The 17888-nt window shown below is 60.7% G+C and overlaps 2 protein-coding genes and 1 long non-coding RNA gene across 3 annotated transcripts; all 3 read left to right on the top strand.

Moving 5' to 3' along the window:
* Positions 1-657: 657 nt before the first annotated feature.
* LOC144737199 (uncharacterized) lies at positions 658-2791 on the top strand. Its single transcript, XR_013588908.1, has 3 exons — positions 658-1039; positions 1875-2028; positions 2777-2791. It is a non-coding gene; the product is annotated as an uncharacterized LOC144737199 (long non-coding RNA).
* A 6-nt stretch (positions 2792-2797) lies between these two features.
* Positions 2798-8511, top strand: LOC144737191 (serine/threonine-protein kinase SIK3-like). The gene is made up of 6 exons (XM_078619912.1): positions 2798-2825; positions 5978-6112; positions 7219-7322; positions 7719-7872; positions 8264-8365; positions 8466-8511. Exons 3-6 carry the CDS (start codon positions 7310-7312, stop codon positions 8509-8511), a joined length of 315 nt encoding a protein of 104 aa, XP_078476038.1. The 5' UTR covers positions 2798-2825; positions 5978-6112; positions 7219-7309.
* Positions 8512-9292: 781 nt separating this feature from the next.
* On the top strand, positions 9293-13878 carry LOC144737198 (uncharacterized). The gene is made up of 5 exons (XM_078619920.1): positions 9293-9388; positions 9924-10095; positions 10501-10634; positions 11132-11264; positions 11838-13878. The coding sequence occupies exons 1-4, from the start codon at positions 9375-9377 to the stop codon at positions 11157-11159; spliced, it is 348 nt and encodes a 115-aa protein (XP_078476046.1). The 5' UTR covers positions 9293-9374; the 3' UTR covers positions 11160-11264; positions 11838-13878.
* Positions 13879-17888: the final 4010 nt, after the last annotated feature.

The following is a 17888-nucleotide window of genomic DNA, read 5'->3' as shown; positions in this document are numbered from 1 at the left end:
TGCCGGCCTTCATAGCTGCTCCTCGCTAACAGCACTCGCCCCACCAGTCTGTTAAGCCTAGACGGGGGTGCTTTGTCTTTGTGCGTGTTTTATAAACGCGGTTGGTGAGCACAGGGGACCGACGGGCCCGAATAGTTAGTGGGCAGCAACAAACAGCACCGCTGTCGACGCTGTCATGCAGAGAGAGTAGCGCATGTTCATTGAGAGCAACGTTACTATTGTAGGACTTGGGGGAGAAGAAGCTGGTGGTTATAATGGTGGTTATAATGATGGTGGTGGTGGTGGTAACGGAGTGAGGTGACCTGCAGTGTGGTTGTGTGTGTGGTTGAGTGATTGGCTGTGTGGTTGGGTGTGGGGGTGTGTGTGTGTGTGTGGTTGGGTGAGTGTGTATGTGGTTGAGTGGCTGAGCGAGTGGCTGTGCGGTTGGGTGTCCTGTTTGTTGTGCGGTTGGGTGAGTGGGTGTGTGGATGTGCGGTTGGGTGAGTGGGTGTGCGGTTGGGTGAGTGGGTGTGCAGTTGGGTGAGTGGGTGTGCGGTTGGGTGAGTGGGTGTGCGGTTGGGTGAGTGGGTGTGCAGTTGGGTGAGTGGGTGTGCGGTTGGGTGTGTGTGTGTGTGTGGTTGGGTGTGTGTGTGTGTGTGTGTGCGGTTGGGTGTGTGTGTGTGTGTGTGCGGTTGGGTGTGTGGTTGAGTGGCTGAGCGAGTGGTTGGGTGAGTCTCTGTGTGGTTGGGTGAGCAAGCAAGAATGAGTGTCGTGCCCTGCAGTGTGTAGTGGCGCTAGTCGCCGTGGTTCGGTCGGCGCGCCCAAGTTTGCCCGGCTGTGGGCGCGCGCTTCCCTGCCGTGCGCGTGACGCTCTCCCGCCGGCTCTCCCGCCCAGGTACCTGGCGGCACGGGGCAGCAACAAGCGGCACACGCTGGCGCTCGCCAACCCCGCGGCCGAGGTCTCCGCCGACCTGCAGCGGCAGCTGGCGCAGCAGCCCATCAAGGGCGGGCGGCGCAGCTCCCAGCTGCTGTCGCCTGAGCAGCAGCAACAGCACTCACGGTGAGCGGAGGGGGGGGGGAGAGCCACGTTCTTGAAAGTCTCATCCCAAGTTCTAGATTTGAAGCTTTTATTATTATTAGTTCTATGATTTTTATTATTATTTATTTTTACCTACATGACTTTACCGAAAAAACCTGAGTATTTCTCATTTTAACACGTGTGAGGCTTTCGCGACCATTATTATTCACAATCAACGTTGTTGGGTTTAGATCGTCGCGTTATTTATAAATGTGTCGTAACCCTCCACCACCCGACACGGCCAATCAGTAAGAAAGTGTCACGTTGACAAAAGACAAATAGTTCACTGCTTTAGCCCGCGGTGTGTTGAAGCGTGAAACCACAACATTCTGGCGAATTGCCCGATGATGCTGAATGCAATTACCAGCGAAACGTCGTATTACTCAAAAATTGTAAGAAAAGTGTTTTTTATTTTTACATTTATTTCAATGATTTGCCTACCTTTCCGAAACTTTGCACAGCTGTCGTATTTTTGTATTGTGGTTGATGTTATTGACGACGATAACGATGATGGTGATGTTGTTGATGTTGATGATGGTGTTGATGTTGATGGTGATGATGGTGTTGGTGTTGATGATGTTGATGTTGGTGATGGTGATGATGTTGATGGTGATGATGATGATGTTGATGGTGATGATGATGTTGATGTTATTGATGTTGATGGTGAGGGTGATGATGTTGATGGTGATGTCGTCGCCGCAGCTACAAGGAGACGAACACGCTGTGCATCCCGTCCGAGCGCTACTCCCCCGTAATGTTATTGATGTTGATGATGGTGGTGATGTTGATGATGATGATGGTGATGTCGTCGCCCCAGCTACAAGGAGACGAACACGCTGTGCATCCCGTCTGAGCGCTACTCCCCGGTGCGCCGCCTCTCCGACGGCGCCGCCAGCCTGCAGGCCTTCCGCTCGCAGATGCAGCACTCGTGCGGATCCACGCTCAACAGCAGCATCAAGCAGCTGCAGCAGGTGGGGGGGCGGGGGGTGATGAGCGCGGGGGGCCCACCGTGGGCGGTCGCGTTCTTGTGCCGCTGGGTGGACGGGTGGTTGGGTTATGTGGCGTGTGGGGGTGCATTGTTGGGAGCGGGTGGTGTGGCGGTGAGCCGCGCTGCGCTACGAACCCGGCGACCTGGGTTCGATTCCCCGCTCGCGGCCAACGACGATTATCTGAACCGGCGAGGCGTTGGCCCACCCCGCCCCCTCGTGCGCCGTGCCAGATTTGGTAGGTGCCGCCACTCGCTGACGACACTTGCCCCAGCGTCCCTTAAAGGCTACGCGGGCGACCTTTGCCTTTTTTACACGCTTTTATTTAACTCGCTCTGTCTGTTGTCGCATCCTCAAATCTCGTAACTCGATTTCAACCGTCTTCCCAATGTCGTATCGACTGCAAACTTGGTATAGCTATGTCATACTGATGACAATACTATCTTCTATCATTGAACATTTTTTTTTTAAACGATCTTTTTTACGGTTCTAATTGTGTCCACGTTTACGGCTCTAATTGCCGACGCTCAACTCACGTTGGCTGTGAATCACCACGTGGCCCCTTGCGTCACGGCAAGCCTCGGGGAGCCACGCTGAGGGGCGGGGGATGTGGAAGGAGGGGAGGGGCGATGGGGGGAGGGGGCAGGGGGAGGGGCAGCTCAGACAGTACATCTCATTAAAGCGTGTTGTTTTTTTTTAAGTATTTTTTTTAATATTATACGATTCTCCGTAGGAGTGCCACCAGCTGTCAGCACCAGCACAAGCTGTTCCACCACCTCCAGGTGACGCGGGGGGGGCTCACGCGGGCGGGGGGGGCTCACGCGGGCGGGGGGGGCTCAGGCCAGAGGTCACAACCGGGCACCTGATACCCGTACCCTACCCGATACCCGTACCCTACCCGATACCCGGCTACCCGTACCTGTTTGCGACCCTGGTGCGGCCGGGTATGGGTAGGCCGTGAGTCGCTGGTGAGTCGCCGTTTGCCACTCATTTCCCAACGTCTTGTCTCTTCTCACAATTCAAGTTCCTAGAATCAACCCACCCGCGCCTGCAACATGGCTTCATCCCAGAGGTCGCAATCAGTTACTCGTACCCGTACCCTACCCGATACCCGGCCGGGTACGGGTACGGCCGGGTACGGGTACCTGTTTGCGACCCTGGTGCGGCCGGGTACGGGTAAGGAATCAAAACCCGTTTGCGACCTCGACATGTAGCACCGTAACACGGCCGATGAGAGCGGTCACGCACACTCGGTCATGTTCAACTGCTGTCGCTCCAGCGTCAAGCGGCCGGATGAAACGTTTTATTACACCGGTCAACACACCTTTTCTGGTATGAGGTATTCCAACGCTTTTAAGGTAATTTTGGGGTGCTGATTCGAAATCTGGCATCAGTTTTAGTCTCGCATCAGGTTTTTGAGATATCAAATATTGCATTTTCAATAAAAACTGCGGAAGAAAAATATTAAATAAATGTGGATATCTACATGAAATGATATTATAAACACACCATCCTAAAAATACAGCGCCATATTTTAACACTAAAGCAGTCACTGACTCGCAACAACTTGCAATCATAACCGACAGAGTTAATTTCGGGTAAAATCAATGAAAATGGGGTATGCCGATAGCATAAAAATGAGATGTGATAGAGCAAATCTGAGATCAGATTTGGAATCAGCACCCTGAAATTAGTCTAGAACAGCTCCAAAAGTCCAGGCCAGAAAAAAAGTTTTTTGTTGTTGACCAGTGTTATTTATAATTTGGTTTTATTCACAATGGAGGTATTTTGGGTTCGATCTCGTAAACATGGCGTCGTTAAACCCACCACCCAACAATTAGTAAGGTTTGTCACGTAAACAACACGTGCCAATTAATGACTAGTTACTAGTGTGACACCACACCGGTGTGTTGGAGAGTAAGCCCACAACAACAGCTGTTGTGAGTGGTGAATGTGTGCCCGTGTTGTCTTCGACCCGCGCCGCCATCGTCGTACAAACGCTCTCCCCGATGCGCCCCACTCGCACGTCGGAGTGAAGTCGCCTCTCCGAGACCCATGTCTGCTATAGGGTTTTTTCTTGGGCGGGTTAGATCGATCTTCTTGGTTCTTTCGGTTAAAGTCACGTAGAAGGGAAGTAATAAAAAAAAGCATAATAAAATAATTATTTTATTATGTTTTATTTTTATTATTACTTTTCTTCTACGTGACTTTAGCGAAATAACCAAGAAGATGAATCCCTGCAGTCACGAAAGCTTTAAATCGGGTTAGATCGAGTTAAAATCTAAGCGTGGTGGCGGGTTTCACGACACTTAATATTTGAGTCGCTCTCTAACGGAGCGAAAGCCTCTTGTGGATGCCGCACGCGCTCGGACGACTAAAACGCAACGGTGCTGTGTGACCCCGTGGCACTGTCTCTCTCCCCATGTCTCTCTCTCTCCCTCCCTCCCTCCCCACGTTCCAGTGTCTCTGACTCGACACGTCTCCCCTGACCCCATCTCCATGACCCCACGTCCCCGTGCCTCATTGCCTCATTGCCTCACTCTCCCCGTGTCCCCGTGTCTCACTCTCCCCGTGTCTCACGCTCCCCGTGTCCCCGTGTCTCACTCTCCCCGTGTCCCCGTGTCTCTCGCTCCCCGTGTCTCACGCTCCCCGTGTCCCCGTGTCTCTCGCTCCCCGTGTCTCTCACTCCCCGTGTCCCCGTGTCTCTCTCCCCGTGTCCCCGTGTCTCACGCTCCCCGTGTCCCGTGTCTCACGGCTCCCCCGTGTCTCCGTGTCTCTCTCCCCGTGTCCCCCGTGTCTCACGCTCCCCGTGTCCCCGTGTCTCACGCTCCCCGTGTCCCCGTGTCTCTCGCTCCCCGTGTCTCTCACTCCCGTGTCCCCGTGTCTCTCTCCCCGTGTCCCCGTGTCTCACGCTCCCCGTGTCTCACGCTCCCCGTGTCTCTCGCTCCCCGTGTCTCTCACTCCCCGTGTCCCCGTGTCTCTCCTCCCCGTGTCCCCGTGTCTCACGCTCCCCGTGTCTCTCACTCCCCGTGTCCCCGTGTCTCTCTCCCCGTGTCCCCGTGTCTCTCGCTCCCCGTGTCCCCGTGTCTCTCTCCCCCGTGTCCCCGTGTCTCTCTCCCCGTGTCCCCGTGTCTCTCACTCCCCGTGTCCCCGTGTCTCTCTCCCCGTGTCCCCGTGTCTCACGCTCCCCGTGTCCCCGTGTCTCTCTCCCCGTGTCCCCGTGTCTCTCTCCCCGTGTCCCCGTGTCTCTCGCTCCCGTGTCCCCGTGTCTCTCTCCCCGTGTCCCCGTGTCTCTCTCCCGTGTCCCCGTGTCTCTCACTCCCCGTGTCCCCGTGTCTCTCTCCCCCGTGTCCCCGTGTCTCACGCTCCCCATGTCCCCGTGTCTCTCTCCCCGTGTCCCCGTGTCTCACGCTCCCCGTGTCCCCGTGTCTCACTCTCCCCGTGTCTCACGCTCCCCGTGTCCCCGTGTCTCACTCTCCCCGTGTCTCACGCTCCCCGTGTCCCCGTGTCTCACGCTCCCCGTGTCCCCGTGTCTCACTCTCCCCGTGTCTCACGCTCCCCGTGTCTCACGCTCCCCGTGTCCCCGTGTCTCTCGCTCCCCGTGTCTCTCGCTCCCCGTGTCCCCGTGTCTCTCTCCCCGTGTCCCCGTGTCTCACGCTCCCCGTGTCTCTCACTCCCCGTGTCCCCGTGTCTCTCTCCCCGTGTCCCGTGTCTCACGCTCCCCCGTGTCCCCGTGTCTCACGCTCCCCGTGTCTCACGCTCCCCGTGTCCCCGTGTCCTCTCTCCCCGTGTCCCCGTGTCTCACGCTCCCCGTGTCCCCGTGTCTCACGCTCCCCGTGTCTCACGCTCCCCGTGTCCCCGTGTCTCTCTCCCCGTGTCCCCCGTGTCTCTCTCCCCGTGTCCCCGTGTCTCACGCTCCCCGTGTCCCTGGCAGGAGTATTGTGGATCCCCCCAGGCAAGTCCCCCCGCCGGCCCCTCCCCCCCCGATCACCGTGTCCCCTGCCGGGGGACACGGGGGAGGGGCTCTGGGCCCGGAGGTTCCCGCGGTCCTCTCTCACCAGCTGCAGAGGTACTCGGCGCACACGGGGGGAGACGCGCACGGGGGGAGACACGCACGGGGCACACGGGGGGAGACGCACACGGGGGGAGACACACACGGGGGGAGACGCGCACGGGGGGAGACACGCACGGGGGAGACACGCACGGGGCACACGGGGGGAGACGCGCACGGGGGGAGACGCGCACGGGGGGAGACGCACACGGGGGGAGACGCGCACGGGGGGAGACACGCACGGGGGAGACACGCACGGGGCACACGGGGGGAGACGCACACGGGGGGAGACACACACGGGGGAGACACGCACGGGGCACACGGGGGGAGACGCGCACGGGGGGAGACACGCACGGGGGAGACACGCACGGGGGAGACACGCACGGGGGGAGACACGCACCGGGGCACACGGGGGGAGATGCGCACGGGGGAGACGCGCACGGGGGGAGACGCGCACGGGGGGAGACGCACACGGGGGGAGACGCACATGGGGAGAAAGGGGGGGAGATACGGAGAGAGGGGGGGGGAGACACTGGGAGTGGAGAAGGGAGACACGGGGAGTAGAGGGGGGGAGAGGGGGGGGGAGACACACACGGGGGGAGACACGGGGAGTGGAGAAGGGAGACACGGGGAGATAGAAGGGTCACCACAGGTGTGTGTGTGTGCGCATGTGGTTGTGGAGAATGGTGGCACAGTGGTTATTTCGCAGCCTAGGAACCTGGCCACCCGAGTTCGATTCCCGCTCGCGGCCAACATCGGTGAAGAATATCTAAACCCCTTCCAGGGTCTCCCCCTGGTCGACTCGGCCTTAAATGAGTATCTGTTGCAGCGGTGCATTAAGCATCGTCACTCGGGAGACAAAGGTGGCCGGGCGTGGTTTTGGCTACCCACCCCCTCATAGGTGCCACTCACTAACAGCACTTCGCCCCAACACTCTGTTGCAGGCTATATGGGGAATGTGTGTACACGTGTGTGTGTGTGCGCGCATGAGTGTGTGCGCACCTTTACGCGTGTTTGTGTGTGTGTGTGCGCGCATGAGTGTGTGCGCACCTTTACGCGTGTGTGTGTGCGTGTGTGTGTGCGTGTGTGTGTGCGTGTGTGTGTGCGTGTGTGTGTGCGACCAGATTGAAGCTGCACACGGCTCAGCCCTCGAGCCCCCCACCCTTCACGTCGGGCGGCACGGGGGGCAGCCCCCCGTCGGCGCACACGCCGCTCATGCAGCCGCAGAGTGAGTGTGGGCGGGGGGGGGGCCCCCTCCCTCTCCTCTCCGATTCCCTTTCCCCACCGGCACCACCGAGCTGGGGGGGGGGGGGGGGGGGGGGGGGGGCCCGTGTCGAGCCGCCACCGGCGACCGTGCCGGGACCCCCCGGCGGAGCTTGCCGACACGAGCACCGCGGGGGGGAGGGTCGCGGGCTGGGCGGGCTGGGCGGGCTGGGCTGGGCGGCGGCGTCGTCGCGCTCCGGTGACGTCACTTCCGAGTGCCTCTGATTGGCCGTTGGCCCTGACGGTTACAGGACCGAGATCGGCTGAAGGGTCGCCATTCTCGGTCGCCGCAGGAATTTGCGGGGCTCCCTTGAAACACTTGTCGCACCCCCCCCTCCCACACCTTGTTAATTTTTCCCAGCATACCCTGGGCCTCCGCAGCAGGTGACATCCGTCCCGGCCGCAACGGTGGCGTCACTACAGCTGCCACAGCAACAGCAGCAACAGCAGCAACAGCAGCAGCAGCACAAGCCGCTGTTGAAGCAGCTGAGTGCTGACAGTGCGGAGGCTCGCAGGTGAGATGGCTTCATCTTGGCCGCGTCCGACACGGCGAGCCCGGCACTGCTGAGATGCCAGGGGTCAAGGTGGTGGTTACTGTGGTTACTGTGGTGACTGTGGTGACAGTGGTGGTGGCGGTGGTGGCAACTACACCGTCGTCGCTGCACATGGCAGCTGTGTGACCCAGTGCTGTAGATTCTCGGCCTGCGTGTTTGGGTGTCTCCCTCCCTCATCTCAGTAGCTTCACGATGGTCGTGTCGGACACGCGCACACACACACAGATCCCTGGGTCTGAGTTGTGTCTGTTGGGTAACGTCTCAATAACACACGCGGGTGTCTGTGTGTCTGTCTCTGTGTGTGTGTGTCTTTCTGTCTGTGTGTGTGTGTCTGTGTATGTGTCTCCCCCAGTCGCCCAATCCAAAGGTTTTCTCCCTTGAGTTACGATCAGACTCACCTCCACCCTCACCTCTACAGCTTCCCTCCCAGCCCCTCCCACCACCCTCGCGAGCCGTTCAACAACAACAGCAGCAGCAGCAACAGCAGCAGCAGCAACAGCAGCAGCAGCAGCAGGCTGTCCCCCCCGGTCCCGCAACCGTCCGCCTTCGCTCAGTCGTTCGCTCTCCAGAAAGAGGTTCTCCTCCAGAACCATCAGCTGATGCTGCAGCAGCAGCAGCAACAGCAGCAGCAGCAACAGTTGCTTCAACAACAACAGCAGCAGCAGCACCTGCTGCAGCAGCAACAGCAGCAGCAGCACCTTCTGCAGCAGCAGCAGCAGGCGCAGCACCTTCTGCAACAACAGCAGCAGCAGCTGCTTCAGCAGCAGCAGCACCAGCAGCACCTGCTGCAACAGCAGCAGCAGCAGCATCTGCAGAGCCTGCACGAGCAGCAGCAGCAGCCGTACGCGCTGAGCGCCCCCTCGCAGCTGCAGCACGGCGCTGCTCTCTCCGATCGCCACCGAGTTTGGCCGCTCGCACCCCTACCACCACCACCACCACCAGCAGCACCACCACCAGCACCACCAGCAGCAGTACAACAGCATGCTGGTGCAGAGCCTGGTGTCGCCGCGACACACGTTCGGGGCGCACAAGCGCAGCCCATCCGCCTGCAGCCGCCCCCCGCGGGGGCCGCCGCCGGCGGGGGGGGGCGGCTGGCGGGACGCGGGGGCTCGGGCCCGCTTCCGGGGGCCGGGGCGGACGCCACGGACGCCGCCGTCGGGCCGAGCCAGCACCAGCAGCAGCAGCAGCAGCAAGTGCTGCAGCAGCAGCAGCAGCAGGCCGCGTCGCCGGCCCTGACGACGGGCCAGAGGTCGCAGGCCCTCGGCCGTCGGGGCGGTTGCAGCAGCCGCCCCCCCCCCGTGAACTTTCACCTCCTGCAGGCGATGGGGCGGGGCGCGGGGGGCGGGGGCGGAGGGGGAGGGGGTTGGGGGGGGGCGTGGGGGGGTGCCCCCCCCCATCCCCGGGCATCGTCGGGCTCCATCACTCGGAGAGGATGGAGGAGGACGAGGGAGCGGCGCTGGTGGATGCGGAGTGCGAGGTGAGCTGGTGGTGGTGGTTTGTGGTGGTGGTTGTGGTGGTGGTGGTGGTTGTGGTGGTTGTGCTGGTGGTGGTGGTTGTGCTGATGGTGGTGGTGGTGGTTGTGCTGATGGTGGTGGTGGTGGTGGTTGTGCTGGTGGTGGTGGTGGTTGTGGTGGTGGTGGTTGTGGTTGTGCTGGTGGTGGTGGTTGTGCTGGTGGTGGTGGTTGTGGTGCGAGTGAGACGATGGGGGGCGACCGTGACCCCCCCCCCCCACTTCCCAGCCGCCACGTCGGGGGAGCGGTGGTGCAACGGTTAGCGCCGCGCTACCAACCCGGCAACCCGAGTTCCATTCCAGATCACGGCCAACGCCGGTGACGAATTATCTCAACAGCTCACGGGCCCTCCCCTAGGTCTACTCGGCCTCAAATCTGGGCCGGGCACGGTGCTGGCCACCCGCCCCCTCGGCGTGCCGTTCGCGTGCCGTTTGCGGCCGTCAGCGCGTGGGGGGGGGCATCCTCCTGAGTCTGTGGTCTCTGTGCGGGTGTCGTGGGCAGGCCTCGCCCAGCCAGCTGCCGCCACCGCCGGGGCCGGCCGGGGCCGCACGGCCGAGTCCCCTTCCCCACCACGCAGAGTGACGCCGCCGCCGCCGCGTGCCGGGGCCCCGCCACGTTCCCCCGCACGGCCTGCTGCAGGTCTTCCCCTCCACCACCACCACCATCGCTCTCGGTGAGGACACTCACGCTCCTGCTGCCCCTGCCTGCTGCTGCTGCTGCCGCCGCCCTGCTGCTGCTGCTTCTTCGCTCCTCTTGCTGCTGCTGCCTGCTGCTACTTGCCTGCTGCTGCTGCCGCCGCCTGCTGTTGCCTCCTGCAGCTACTGCTGCCTGCTGCTGTTACCTGCTGATGCTGCCTGCTGCCTGCCTCCTCGCTCCTCTTGCTGCTGCTGCCTGCTACTACTGCCGCCTCCTCCTGCTGCTGCCTCCTACAGCTACTGCTGCCTGCTGCTGCCTCCCAATTCCTGCTGCTGCCTCCTGCTACTGCTACTGCTGCCTCCTCCTGCTGCTACTGCTGCCTCCTGCTGTTGCCTGGGCCCTGGTTAATACCCCCCCACCCCCCCCCCCCCCCCCCCCGTAGACCTGCACGTGGAGGCGAGTCAGAAGGCGGCGCTGCAGGCGGCCGTGGGCGATGGAGCGCTCCTCGCCCGGGGAGCAGCGCAAGCGCGGCTTCCTGCAGCGCGGCTACACGTGCAGGACTCGCAGGACGCCTCGGTAGGGAGACTACACCGTGCAGGACTCGCAGGACGCCTCGGTAGGGAGACTACACCGTGCAGGACTCGCAGGACGCCTCGGTAGGGAGACGCGGGCGGCCGGGACTGGTGCCGGCCACCCACACCCCTCGTGTGCCGTTCCGGCCTTCGTAGGTGCCTCTCGTTAGCAGCACTTGCCCCCTGCGGTCTGTTGAGGCTATATGGGGGAACTTTGTGTGAGTTGGGGGTGGTGCGTGAATGAATGACTGGATGAGTTGGTGATAGGGCGATAATGATGCCTGTGTGAGTGAGTGGTGGACTGTTGCCTCATGAGTACCTAGTGCGGTGTGTAAACATCGCCACTGGGGAGACAAAGGCGGCCGGGCGTGGTGCTGGCCACCCACCCCGTCGTGTGCCGTTCCGGCCTTCGTAGGTGCCTCTCACTAACAGCACGGTCTGTTGAGGCTACACGGGGGAACTTTGTCTTGTGTGTGTGTGTGTGCGCCTGCGTGCGTGCAGGTGCACGTGCAGTCGTTTGGAGGGATGAGCCTCATGGCTGGGCAGTCCCTTTCCTCGTCGCTGCTGAGCGGAGACACGCTGAGCCCCCACTCGAGCCAGGAGATCACCGCCATCCGGCCCACAGACACAGAGGGTGCGTGGGACTCGTGTGTGCACGCACTCACTCACACAGGCACTCACTCGGACGCACTCACTCACGCACGCTCGCGCACACGCACTCGCACACTCACTCGCACGCACACTCGCACACTCACCTCACACGCACGCAGGCACACTCACCTCGCACACGCACTTGCACACACACTCGCAGGCACGCACACATACTCGCACTCACTCGCACTCACTCACTCGCACGCTCACTCACTCGCATGCTCACTCGCACACACTCTCGCACACAGGCACGCTCACTCGCCGCACCTCGCACGCACGCACACTCACTCGCACGCACACTCACACGTTCACAAGCTCGTGCACACGCTCACTCGCACTCAATCTCACGCGCACTCACACACACCCAAACGCTCGCACACGTGGGAGAACCTACAAACTCCACAGTCGGGTGCGGTGATGCACCAGCCAGTAAATGCCCCTAACACCTCCCTATTGGAGGGTCGAATCCTCGTGTGTCTAACGAGAGAGTTTACGCCAAACTCCACCACCACCACGTGGTGCCACCTAACCTCCCTCCGCCCTCCGCCCCCTGCAGGCATGACCGTCTGCTGACTGGGCACGCGACGACTTCCCGCTCGCAAGCGCGTGGGCGAGGCGCCCGGCGGCGTTGAGCCCGTGTCCTCCTCCTCCTCACTCCCCCAGCGCCACCGCACGGCGCTCTCCGGCACCCCCCCCCCCTCCCCCCCCGTGGTGGCGCTCTCCACACCCCCTTCCCCCGACCGCGTCCGCCCGCACGCCGCCGCTCTCCCACCCACCCACCCACGTGTGGACCCTCCACCCGGGTCTCCACTCTCCGGAGTCTCCCGCAGGTCACCACGCCTTCCCCCCGTCTCTCTCACCTCTCCCCATCGTCCCCCCCCTCGTGACCCAGACGGTCGCCCCCGCATGACCCGCACTCTCGCCATGCAGTGCGTCACTCACCCCCCCCACACCAATCCTCTCTCTTCCCCCCCCCCCACCCAGTCGTGATGGTGCCGTGCGTTAGCGGCCGTGCAACGGGTGCGGGCCGGTTTTTTTAAACTCGCGACGACGCTCACAATAGCGGCGTCGCGAGAACGGAGCCGCTAGCGATGGAGGAGAGGAGATGAGCGAACGTCGTTCCGGAGTCGTCGGTCGAGTGCGAGGACTCCCCCCTCCGCCCCGAGGTCTCCGTCCCTCCGCCTGCCGGCGTGGCGGCCCCGTCTCCCGGCAACTCCCCAGCGGGACAGTTGAAGGCGCTTCGCTGTAGCCGGCACGGGCCGTGGCCGTCACGTGGCTACGGCCGGAGGGTGCGGGGGTGGTGGTGGCGGTGGTGGTGGTGTCGGTGGTAGCGGTGGTGCTGGTGGGGGAGACCGCCGTGAGAATTGGAATCGCGGCGAGGATTCTTGTTGAAGCGACTTCATAAATGCCCCCTCCCCCTAAAGTCCTCGCGAGAGGTGGGGGGGGGGGGTGAGTTTCTAATCTCGGATCGCTCCGTTTCCACTTCTCACCGCGGCCCCGCACCGCCGCCGGGAATCACCGCGATCCCCGGCGCGTCGGTGGAGACGATGCCGCGATGGTAAATCCCCACCGAGCGCCCCCAAACCCACCGCCGTGCGGTGGTGGGGGGGTAAGGAGCGGGCTCACCGGGGTAAGGGAGCCGTGCGCTCCGCTCGGTTTGAACGTCGGTTTTACGTTTCTCCGATTTTATGTTTCTCTTCTTAAATTATTTACCGTGAGAAGCCCTCAATGTGAGTGGGGTTGGGGGGGAGGGGGGAGGGGTTATTATCGTAAAATTTTACGCAAACTTTTAAATGACTGAGCGAGCGTGTTATGATGCGGTTGTGAGTAACACAGGCGCTAAACGTGTGTGTGTGTGAGGCTGTGCACAAACGCCGTTCTCTATTCTACAAGCGCGCACACCGTGCGGCGTGAGCGACCTGCCTCGCATCACGTGGGGCACAACAGGACTCTCAGATGAACACCTTGGCTAGACGACGGCGTGTTGTTCTAGCAACTGCACGCACGTCGCACGCGTGGACACACAGGCAAAGACCCTTAACAGGACTGTGAGGGGGCAAGTGCTGTTAGCGAGCAGCAGCACGTGGCCACTCAACTACGCTTCGAAAACAGTGACCGCGGCATGCCGACGATTCGCGATGCCCCCAATGGTGGCGGTGACGCGAACTCGGTGCAATATCCCAGCGGGCGGAGGGGGGGTAGGGAGAGGTGAGGCACGCGGGCAGGAGTCTAACCGAGACTTTGCACGTCCAGTGTCTCCACTGGTGCTGTGCATGCTCTCGGCAAAGGACACGTGTGCGTGCGCGTGTGTGCGTGTGTTCGTTAAACTTCTTTCACACCTTACGCAGCCAACCGCGCTAATCGGAGGTGCGGGTTTGTTCATGTACATCCCTGTGTGTGTGTGCGTGTGCGTGACTTCCTGTGTGTGTGTCCGTGTGTGTGTCCGTGTGTGTGTCCGTGTGTGTGTCCGTGTGTGTGTGTAGTTACCTGGGGAGTGGTCGTGTAGCGGTTAGCGGGGAGCGGGGAGTGTAGCGCGACAAACCCAGCGATCAGAGTTCCATCACTGCTCATGGCCAAGAGCAGTGATGGCGATTATTTTAACAAATCCTGGGCCTCCCCTAGGTCAACTCGGCCTCAATTGAATACCTGGTGCGGTGTGTAAACATCGCCACTGGGGAGACAAAGGCGGCCGGACATGGTGCTGGTCACCCCCTCGTGTGCTGTGCTGGCCTTAATAGGCGCTCGCTAACAGCACTTGCCCCATCAGTCTGTGAAAGGCTATCGGAGGGATCTTTGTCTTGTGTGTGTCCATGCCTGTGCGCCTACGTGTGCCTACGTGTGTCTGCTTGTGTGTGTACGTGTGCACGTGTATCTGTGTGCGTGCGTGTGATTATGCCTGGGTGTGTGTGTGTCATTACCTGCCCGTGCATGCTCTCGGAAGGAAGTCTAGAATTGTGGGTGCATGTGTCTGTACCTGCCTCTGTGCGTCTATGCCTGTACATGTGTTGGTGCATCCGTTTGTGTGCGTACGTGCATGTGTCTGTGTGTGTGTGTACATGTTTGCACATGCGTACACGCATTCGCAACCGTGTGTTCCCACTGGTGCGTGCGTGTGTGCATGTCTGCGTGCGCGTGTATCGATGCTCACATTTGCACCTTCCTGGGCGTGCGTGCGTGCGCGCTGTTACACACTTCCGCGTACCTTGGAGTTACGCGTGTGTTTACCCGTCTCGTGCGTGCGTGTACACGTGTAGCTCTGCACTTATAACGCGAGTGCGTACCCCCCCCCCCCCCCAGCACGGGGCGCACACGTGTGTGCCCGTGTTACCCCCCCCCCCCCCCCCCCCCCCCCCCCGGGCACACGTGTACGCACGCACACGTTTTTTCTGTGCAATATGGATACGTGTAATTTACACTGTACAAAGAGAGACGTCGCCTCTGACCCCGAGGCTGACATCTTGACCACCCCCCCCTCCCCCCCCCGTGTCACCGTGGGGGTCATTTCACCGTCGTCGTTGCGTCCAACGGTTTCGCGAATTTTCCTTCATTGTAACCGACCCGTTTTATTTCGTCGTTTTATTTTTTAAATAATCCATTTTTATATTCACCGTTGCAGCTTCCGCTCGCTGTTCCTCGTCTCCGCTAGGTCCCCCCCCCCCTCCTCCCCCTCCGTGTGAAGGTCTCGCGCTTCCTCGCCGCGCCACAGTCTCGTCTCGTTCACACGCATCGTCAGGGATCTCGCGCTCTTCTACTTCTTCTTCGTTTCCTCTTCGTTTGCGACGACGGCAGATTTCCCGAGGAGCTTCTGCGATCGTCGGCGTGGCGGTCACGGTGTGTGTGGGGAGGGGGGGGGGGGGCTCTCTCCCACCCCCCCCCACCTCCTTCGCCACGGCACCGGTGGCGGTGGATCGGCACGCCGGTGTCGTGCCGATCCACGGGGGGGGGGGGGCGGGGGGGGGGCGGTAAAGAGTGGCTAACCCCCCCCCCCCCCATCACTTCTGGAACGTTGTGCTGCTGCGGAAGAGTAGCCCATAGACCAAATACGCTAGAGGAACATCTGCGGTGCGCAATATGAAGGTAGTTAATTTATAAATTGGGCGGTGGGGGTGGGGGGGGGGTCACATGACCATACTTCACCACGCCGGTCCACGCGGGTTGAAGGCGGGGAGCGTGGACGGCACTCGCCACGCTGGCGCCCCGCGGCGGGAGAAAACGCGTTTGTAGCCCGGCCCTGGCCCCCCCCCCCCCCCCCCCCCCAGCCGGGTAACGTTGACGCCGGAGCGGACGTCGCGTTGAGGAAATCGCGGGCGGCGTTGGCGAACGCCGCCGTGGTGGTTGTGGCGGTGGTGGTGGTGGCGCCGATTCGCCGCTCCAAGTGCAACCGGCGTGCGCCCCCGCGGACTTGGTGGCGGTGTTGTTGTTGTTGTACATAACGTCGTGTAAATATCTACTAGAGAGAGGGAGTGGCAGCAGGGGCCTGGCGGGAGCCGCTCGCTCACTGGCCACGAGCGCTCACGGCGGGTGAGCGCGGTGGGTGAGCGCTGTGGGTGAGCGCAGTGGGTGAGCGTGGTGAGCGCAGTGAGCGATGTGGGTGAGCGCAGTGAGCGAGCGAGATGAGCGAAGCGCGGTGGATGAGCGAGCGAGGTGAGCGAGGTGAGCTGCTCTGGCCGGGTGCGGGCGGACAGCTCACGACACACACACAGAAGCAACGTTGTACAACTTGACCCGTCCTTCCAGTCTATAAATAATAATGATGATGATAACTACACAAAAAATATATATAAATATATATATATAATTACATGTATTATACAGCGTAGTTTTGCATTTCATTTCCAGTGTATTGTACCGAGTGACCGCTAGTTTTAAGATGTTGTCATAATTCTAATAACTGCTTCCATCTGAAGTGATCCCGAGTGCGTGAGAGGGAGAGCGGGAGAGACGCAACACGTAACGTCATTTGTATTTGAGAATCGTGGCTCTCGACTTCTCTGCTCCCACGGTGTATTTTCTGTTCGTACGTCACACACACACACTATATATATATGTGTATAATTCTTATCGTGGTTATCGCGAAAGCATTAACCGGACGTTTGATTTTATTTTTTTTCCCGTCCCGTACGCGAAACGGGGCGAAAAAGTTAAAAGTAATATACATTCGTACCGATTAATATTCCTGTCGTCGCTGGCCCCCGCCCGCCCACGCGCCTCCCTCGTCCCGCCGAATGTGCTCCTAGATTGTGTGGATATCGTTTCAGTGGCTTCGGGTGTCTTTGTGATCATCGGCGTGCTGCTTCCCCCCCCCCCTTCCACTGCCCAGCGAGGCCGACCGCCTCGGTTTCGCTCGGCCGGAGACCGACTGCTTCTGCCCTTGCTTCTGCCCTTGCTGCTGCCCTTGCTGCTGCCCTTGCTGCTGCTGCCCTTGCTGCTGCTGCCCTTGCTGCTGCCGCTGCTGCTGCTGCTGCTGCTGCCGCGTTCCAGCCGCCCGACCAGGAGGTGATTTTAAAGCGGCGATCTCTCATCCGGCTTTAAGGTGCCCTCAGCCTGGTCAACAGCGACTCGCGGAGACCCGTAGACCCTCTCACAGAGACCCGTAGACTCCCCACAGAGACCCGTAGACTCGCACAGAGACCCGTAGACTCGCACAGAGACCCGTAGACTCTCACACAGAGACCCGTAGACTCACCACAGAGACCCGTAGACTCGCACAGAGACCCATAGACTCTCTCACAGAGACCCGTAGACTCTCACACAGACTCTCTCACAGAGACCCATAGACTCACACTGAGACCCACAGACTCACCACACAGAGACCCCGTAGACTCACCACACAGAGACCCGTGGACTCTCACGCGGCTGAGGCTAAGCTGTGAGTGTGGTTGGGGTCGGTGACCGGCCAGAGCCCATCTCCACCCTGCCAGCCTCGAGAACCCAGTTCAACCACAGGTGGTGGGTCTCTATGGGTCCCTGTGTAATTCTATGGGTCTCTATGAGAGTCTATGGGTCTCTATGGGTTTCTATGAGAGTCTATGGGTCTCGATGGGGCTCTATGAGAGTTTATGGGTCTATGCGAGGTTCTGGGGCTCCATGGGTCTCTGAGAGTCGATGGGTCTCTATGCGAGTTTATGGGTCTCTATGGGAGTTTGAATCTCTATGCGAGTGTATGTGAGTGTAATGGGTCTCTCTGGATCTCTGTGTAATCCTTGTTGCCCCGGACTCAGCCCGTGAATGCACCGCTCCGCTGTAGACCGCGGGGTAACATCTCCACGGCTGGAGCTGAATCCCGGACCAGAATCCCAGCTCCCGGCGGCTCCGGCTCCTGACCTCCATGCCAGGCAGTGGCCACATCCTCCTCCTCCCCCTATCTCCGTGCTCCGCGTGGTTGCTGGGGCCGTGCTAGCGGTCCCCCTCCCTTGGGGTTGCTTTTTTTTCTTCTCCCTCTCGAGATGCAGTCCTTGCGATCTTAGCGGATGGGGTAAATCATCCACAACAACAACAACAACAAGGATAACAACAACAACAACAACAACAACAACAACCGGCGTGGGGCAAGTGCTGTTCACCTGTGAAGGCTGCCGGCACTGATGACACACGAGGGGGGCGGGTG

Source organism: Lampetra planeri, chromosome 65 (genome assembly GCF_965212315.1).
Source record: "Lampetra planeri chromosome 65, kcLamPlan1.2.h2, whole genome shotgun sequence".
Classification (NCBI taxonomy): domain Eukaryota; kingdom Metazoa; phylum Chordata; class Hyperoartia; order Petromyzontiformes; family Petromyzontidae; genus Lampetra; species Lampetra planeri.
Note: the sequence above shows the minus strand (reverse complement) of the source record. Positions and strands in the feature narration are given on the sequence as shown.

Excerpts from the sequence above, each read along its gene's own strand:
- LOC144737198 (XM_078619920.1), top strand. Across the intron at positions 10,096-10,500 it reads CACCACCACCATCGCTCTCG|ACCTGCACGTGGAGGCGAGT; the intron begins GTGAGGACACTC and ends CCCCCCCCGTAG. Across the intron at positions 10,635-11,131 it reads AGGACTCGCAGGACGCCTCG|GTGCACGTGCAGTCGTTTGG; the intron begins GTAGGGAGACTA and ends GCGTGCGTGCAG.
- LOC144737191 (XM_078619912.1), top strand. Across the intron at positions 7,873-8,263 it reads GACAGTGCGGAGGCTCGCAG|TCGCCCAATCCAAAGGTTTT; the intron begins GTGAGATGGCTT and ends TGTCTCCCCCAG. Across the intron at positions 8,366-8,465 it reads TCCCACCACCCTCGCGAGCC|TCGTTCGCTCTCCAGAAAGA; the intron begins GTTCAACAACAA and ends GCCTTCGCTCAG.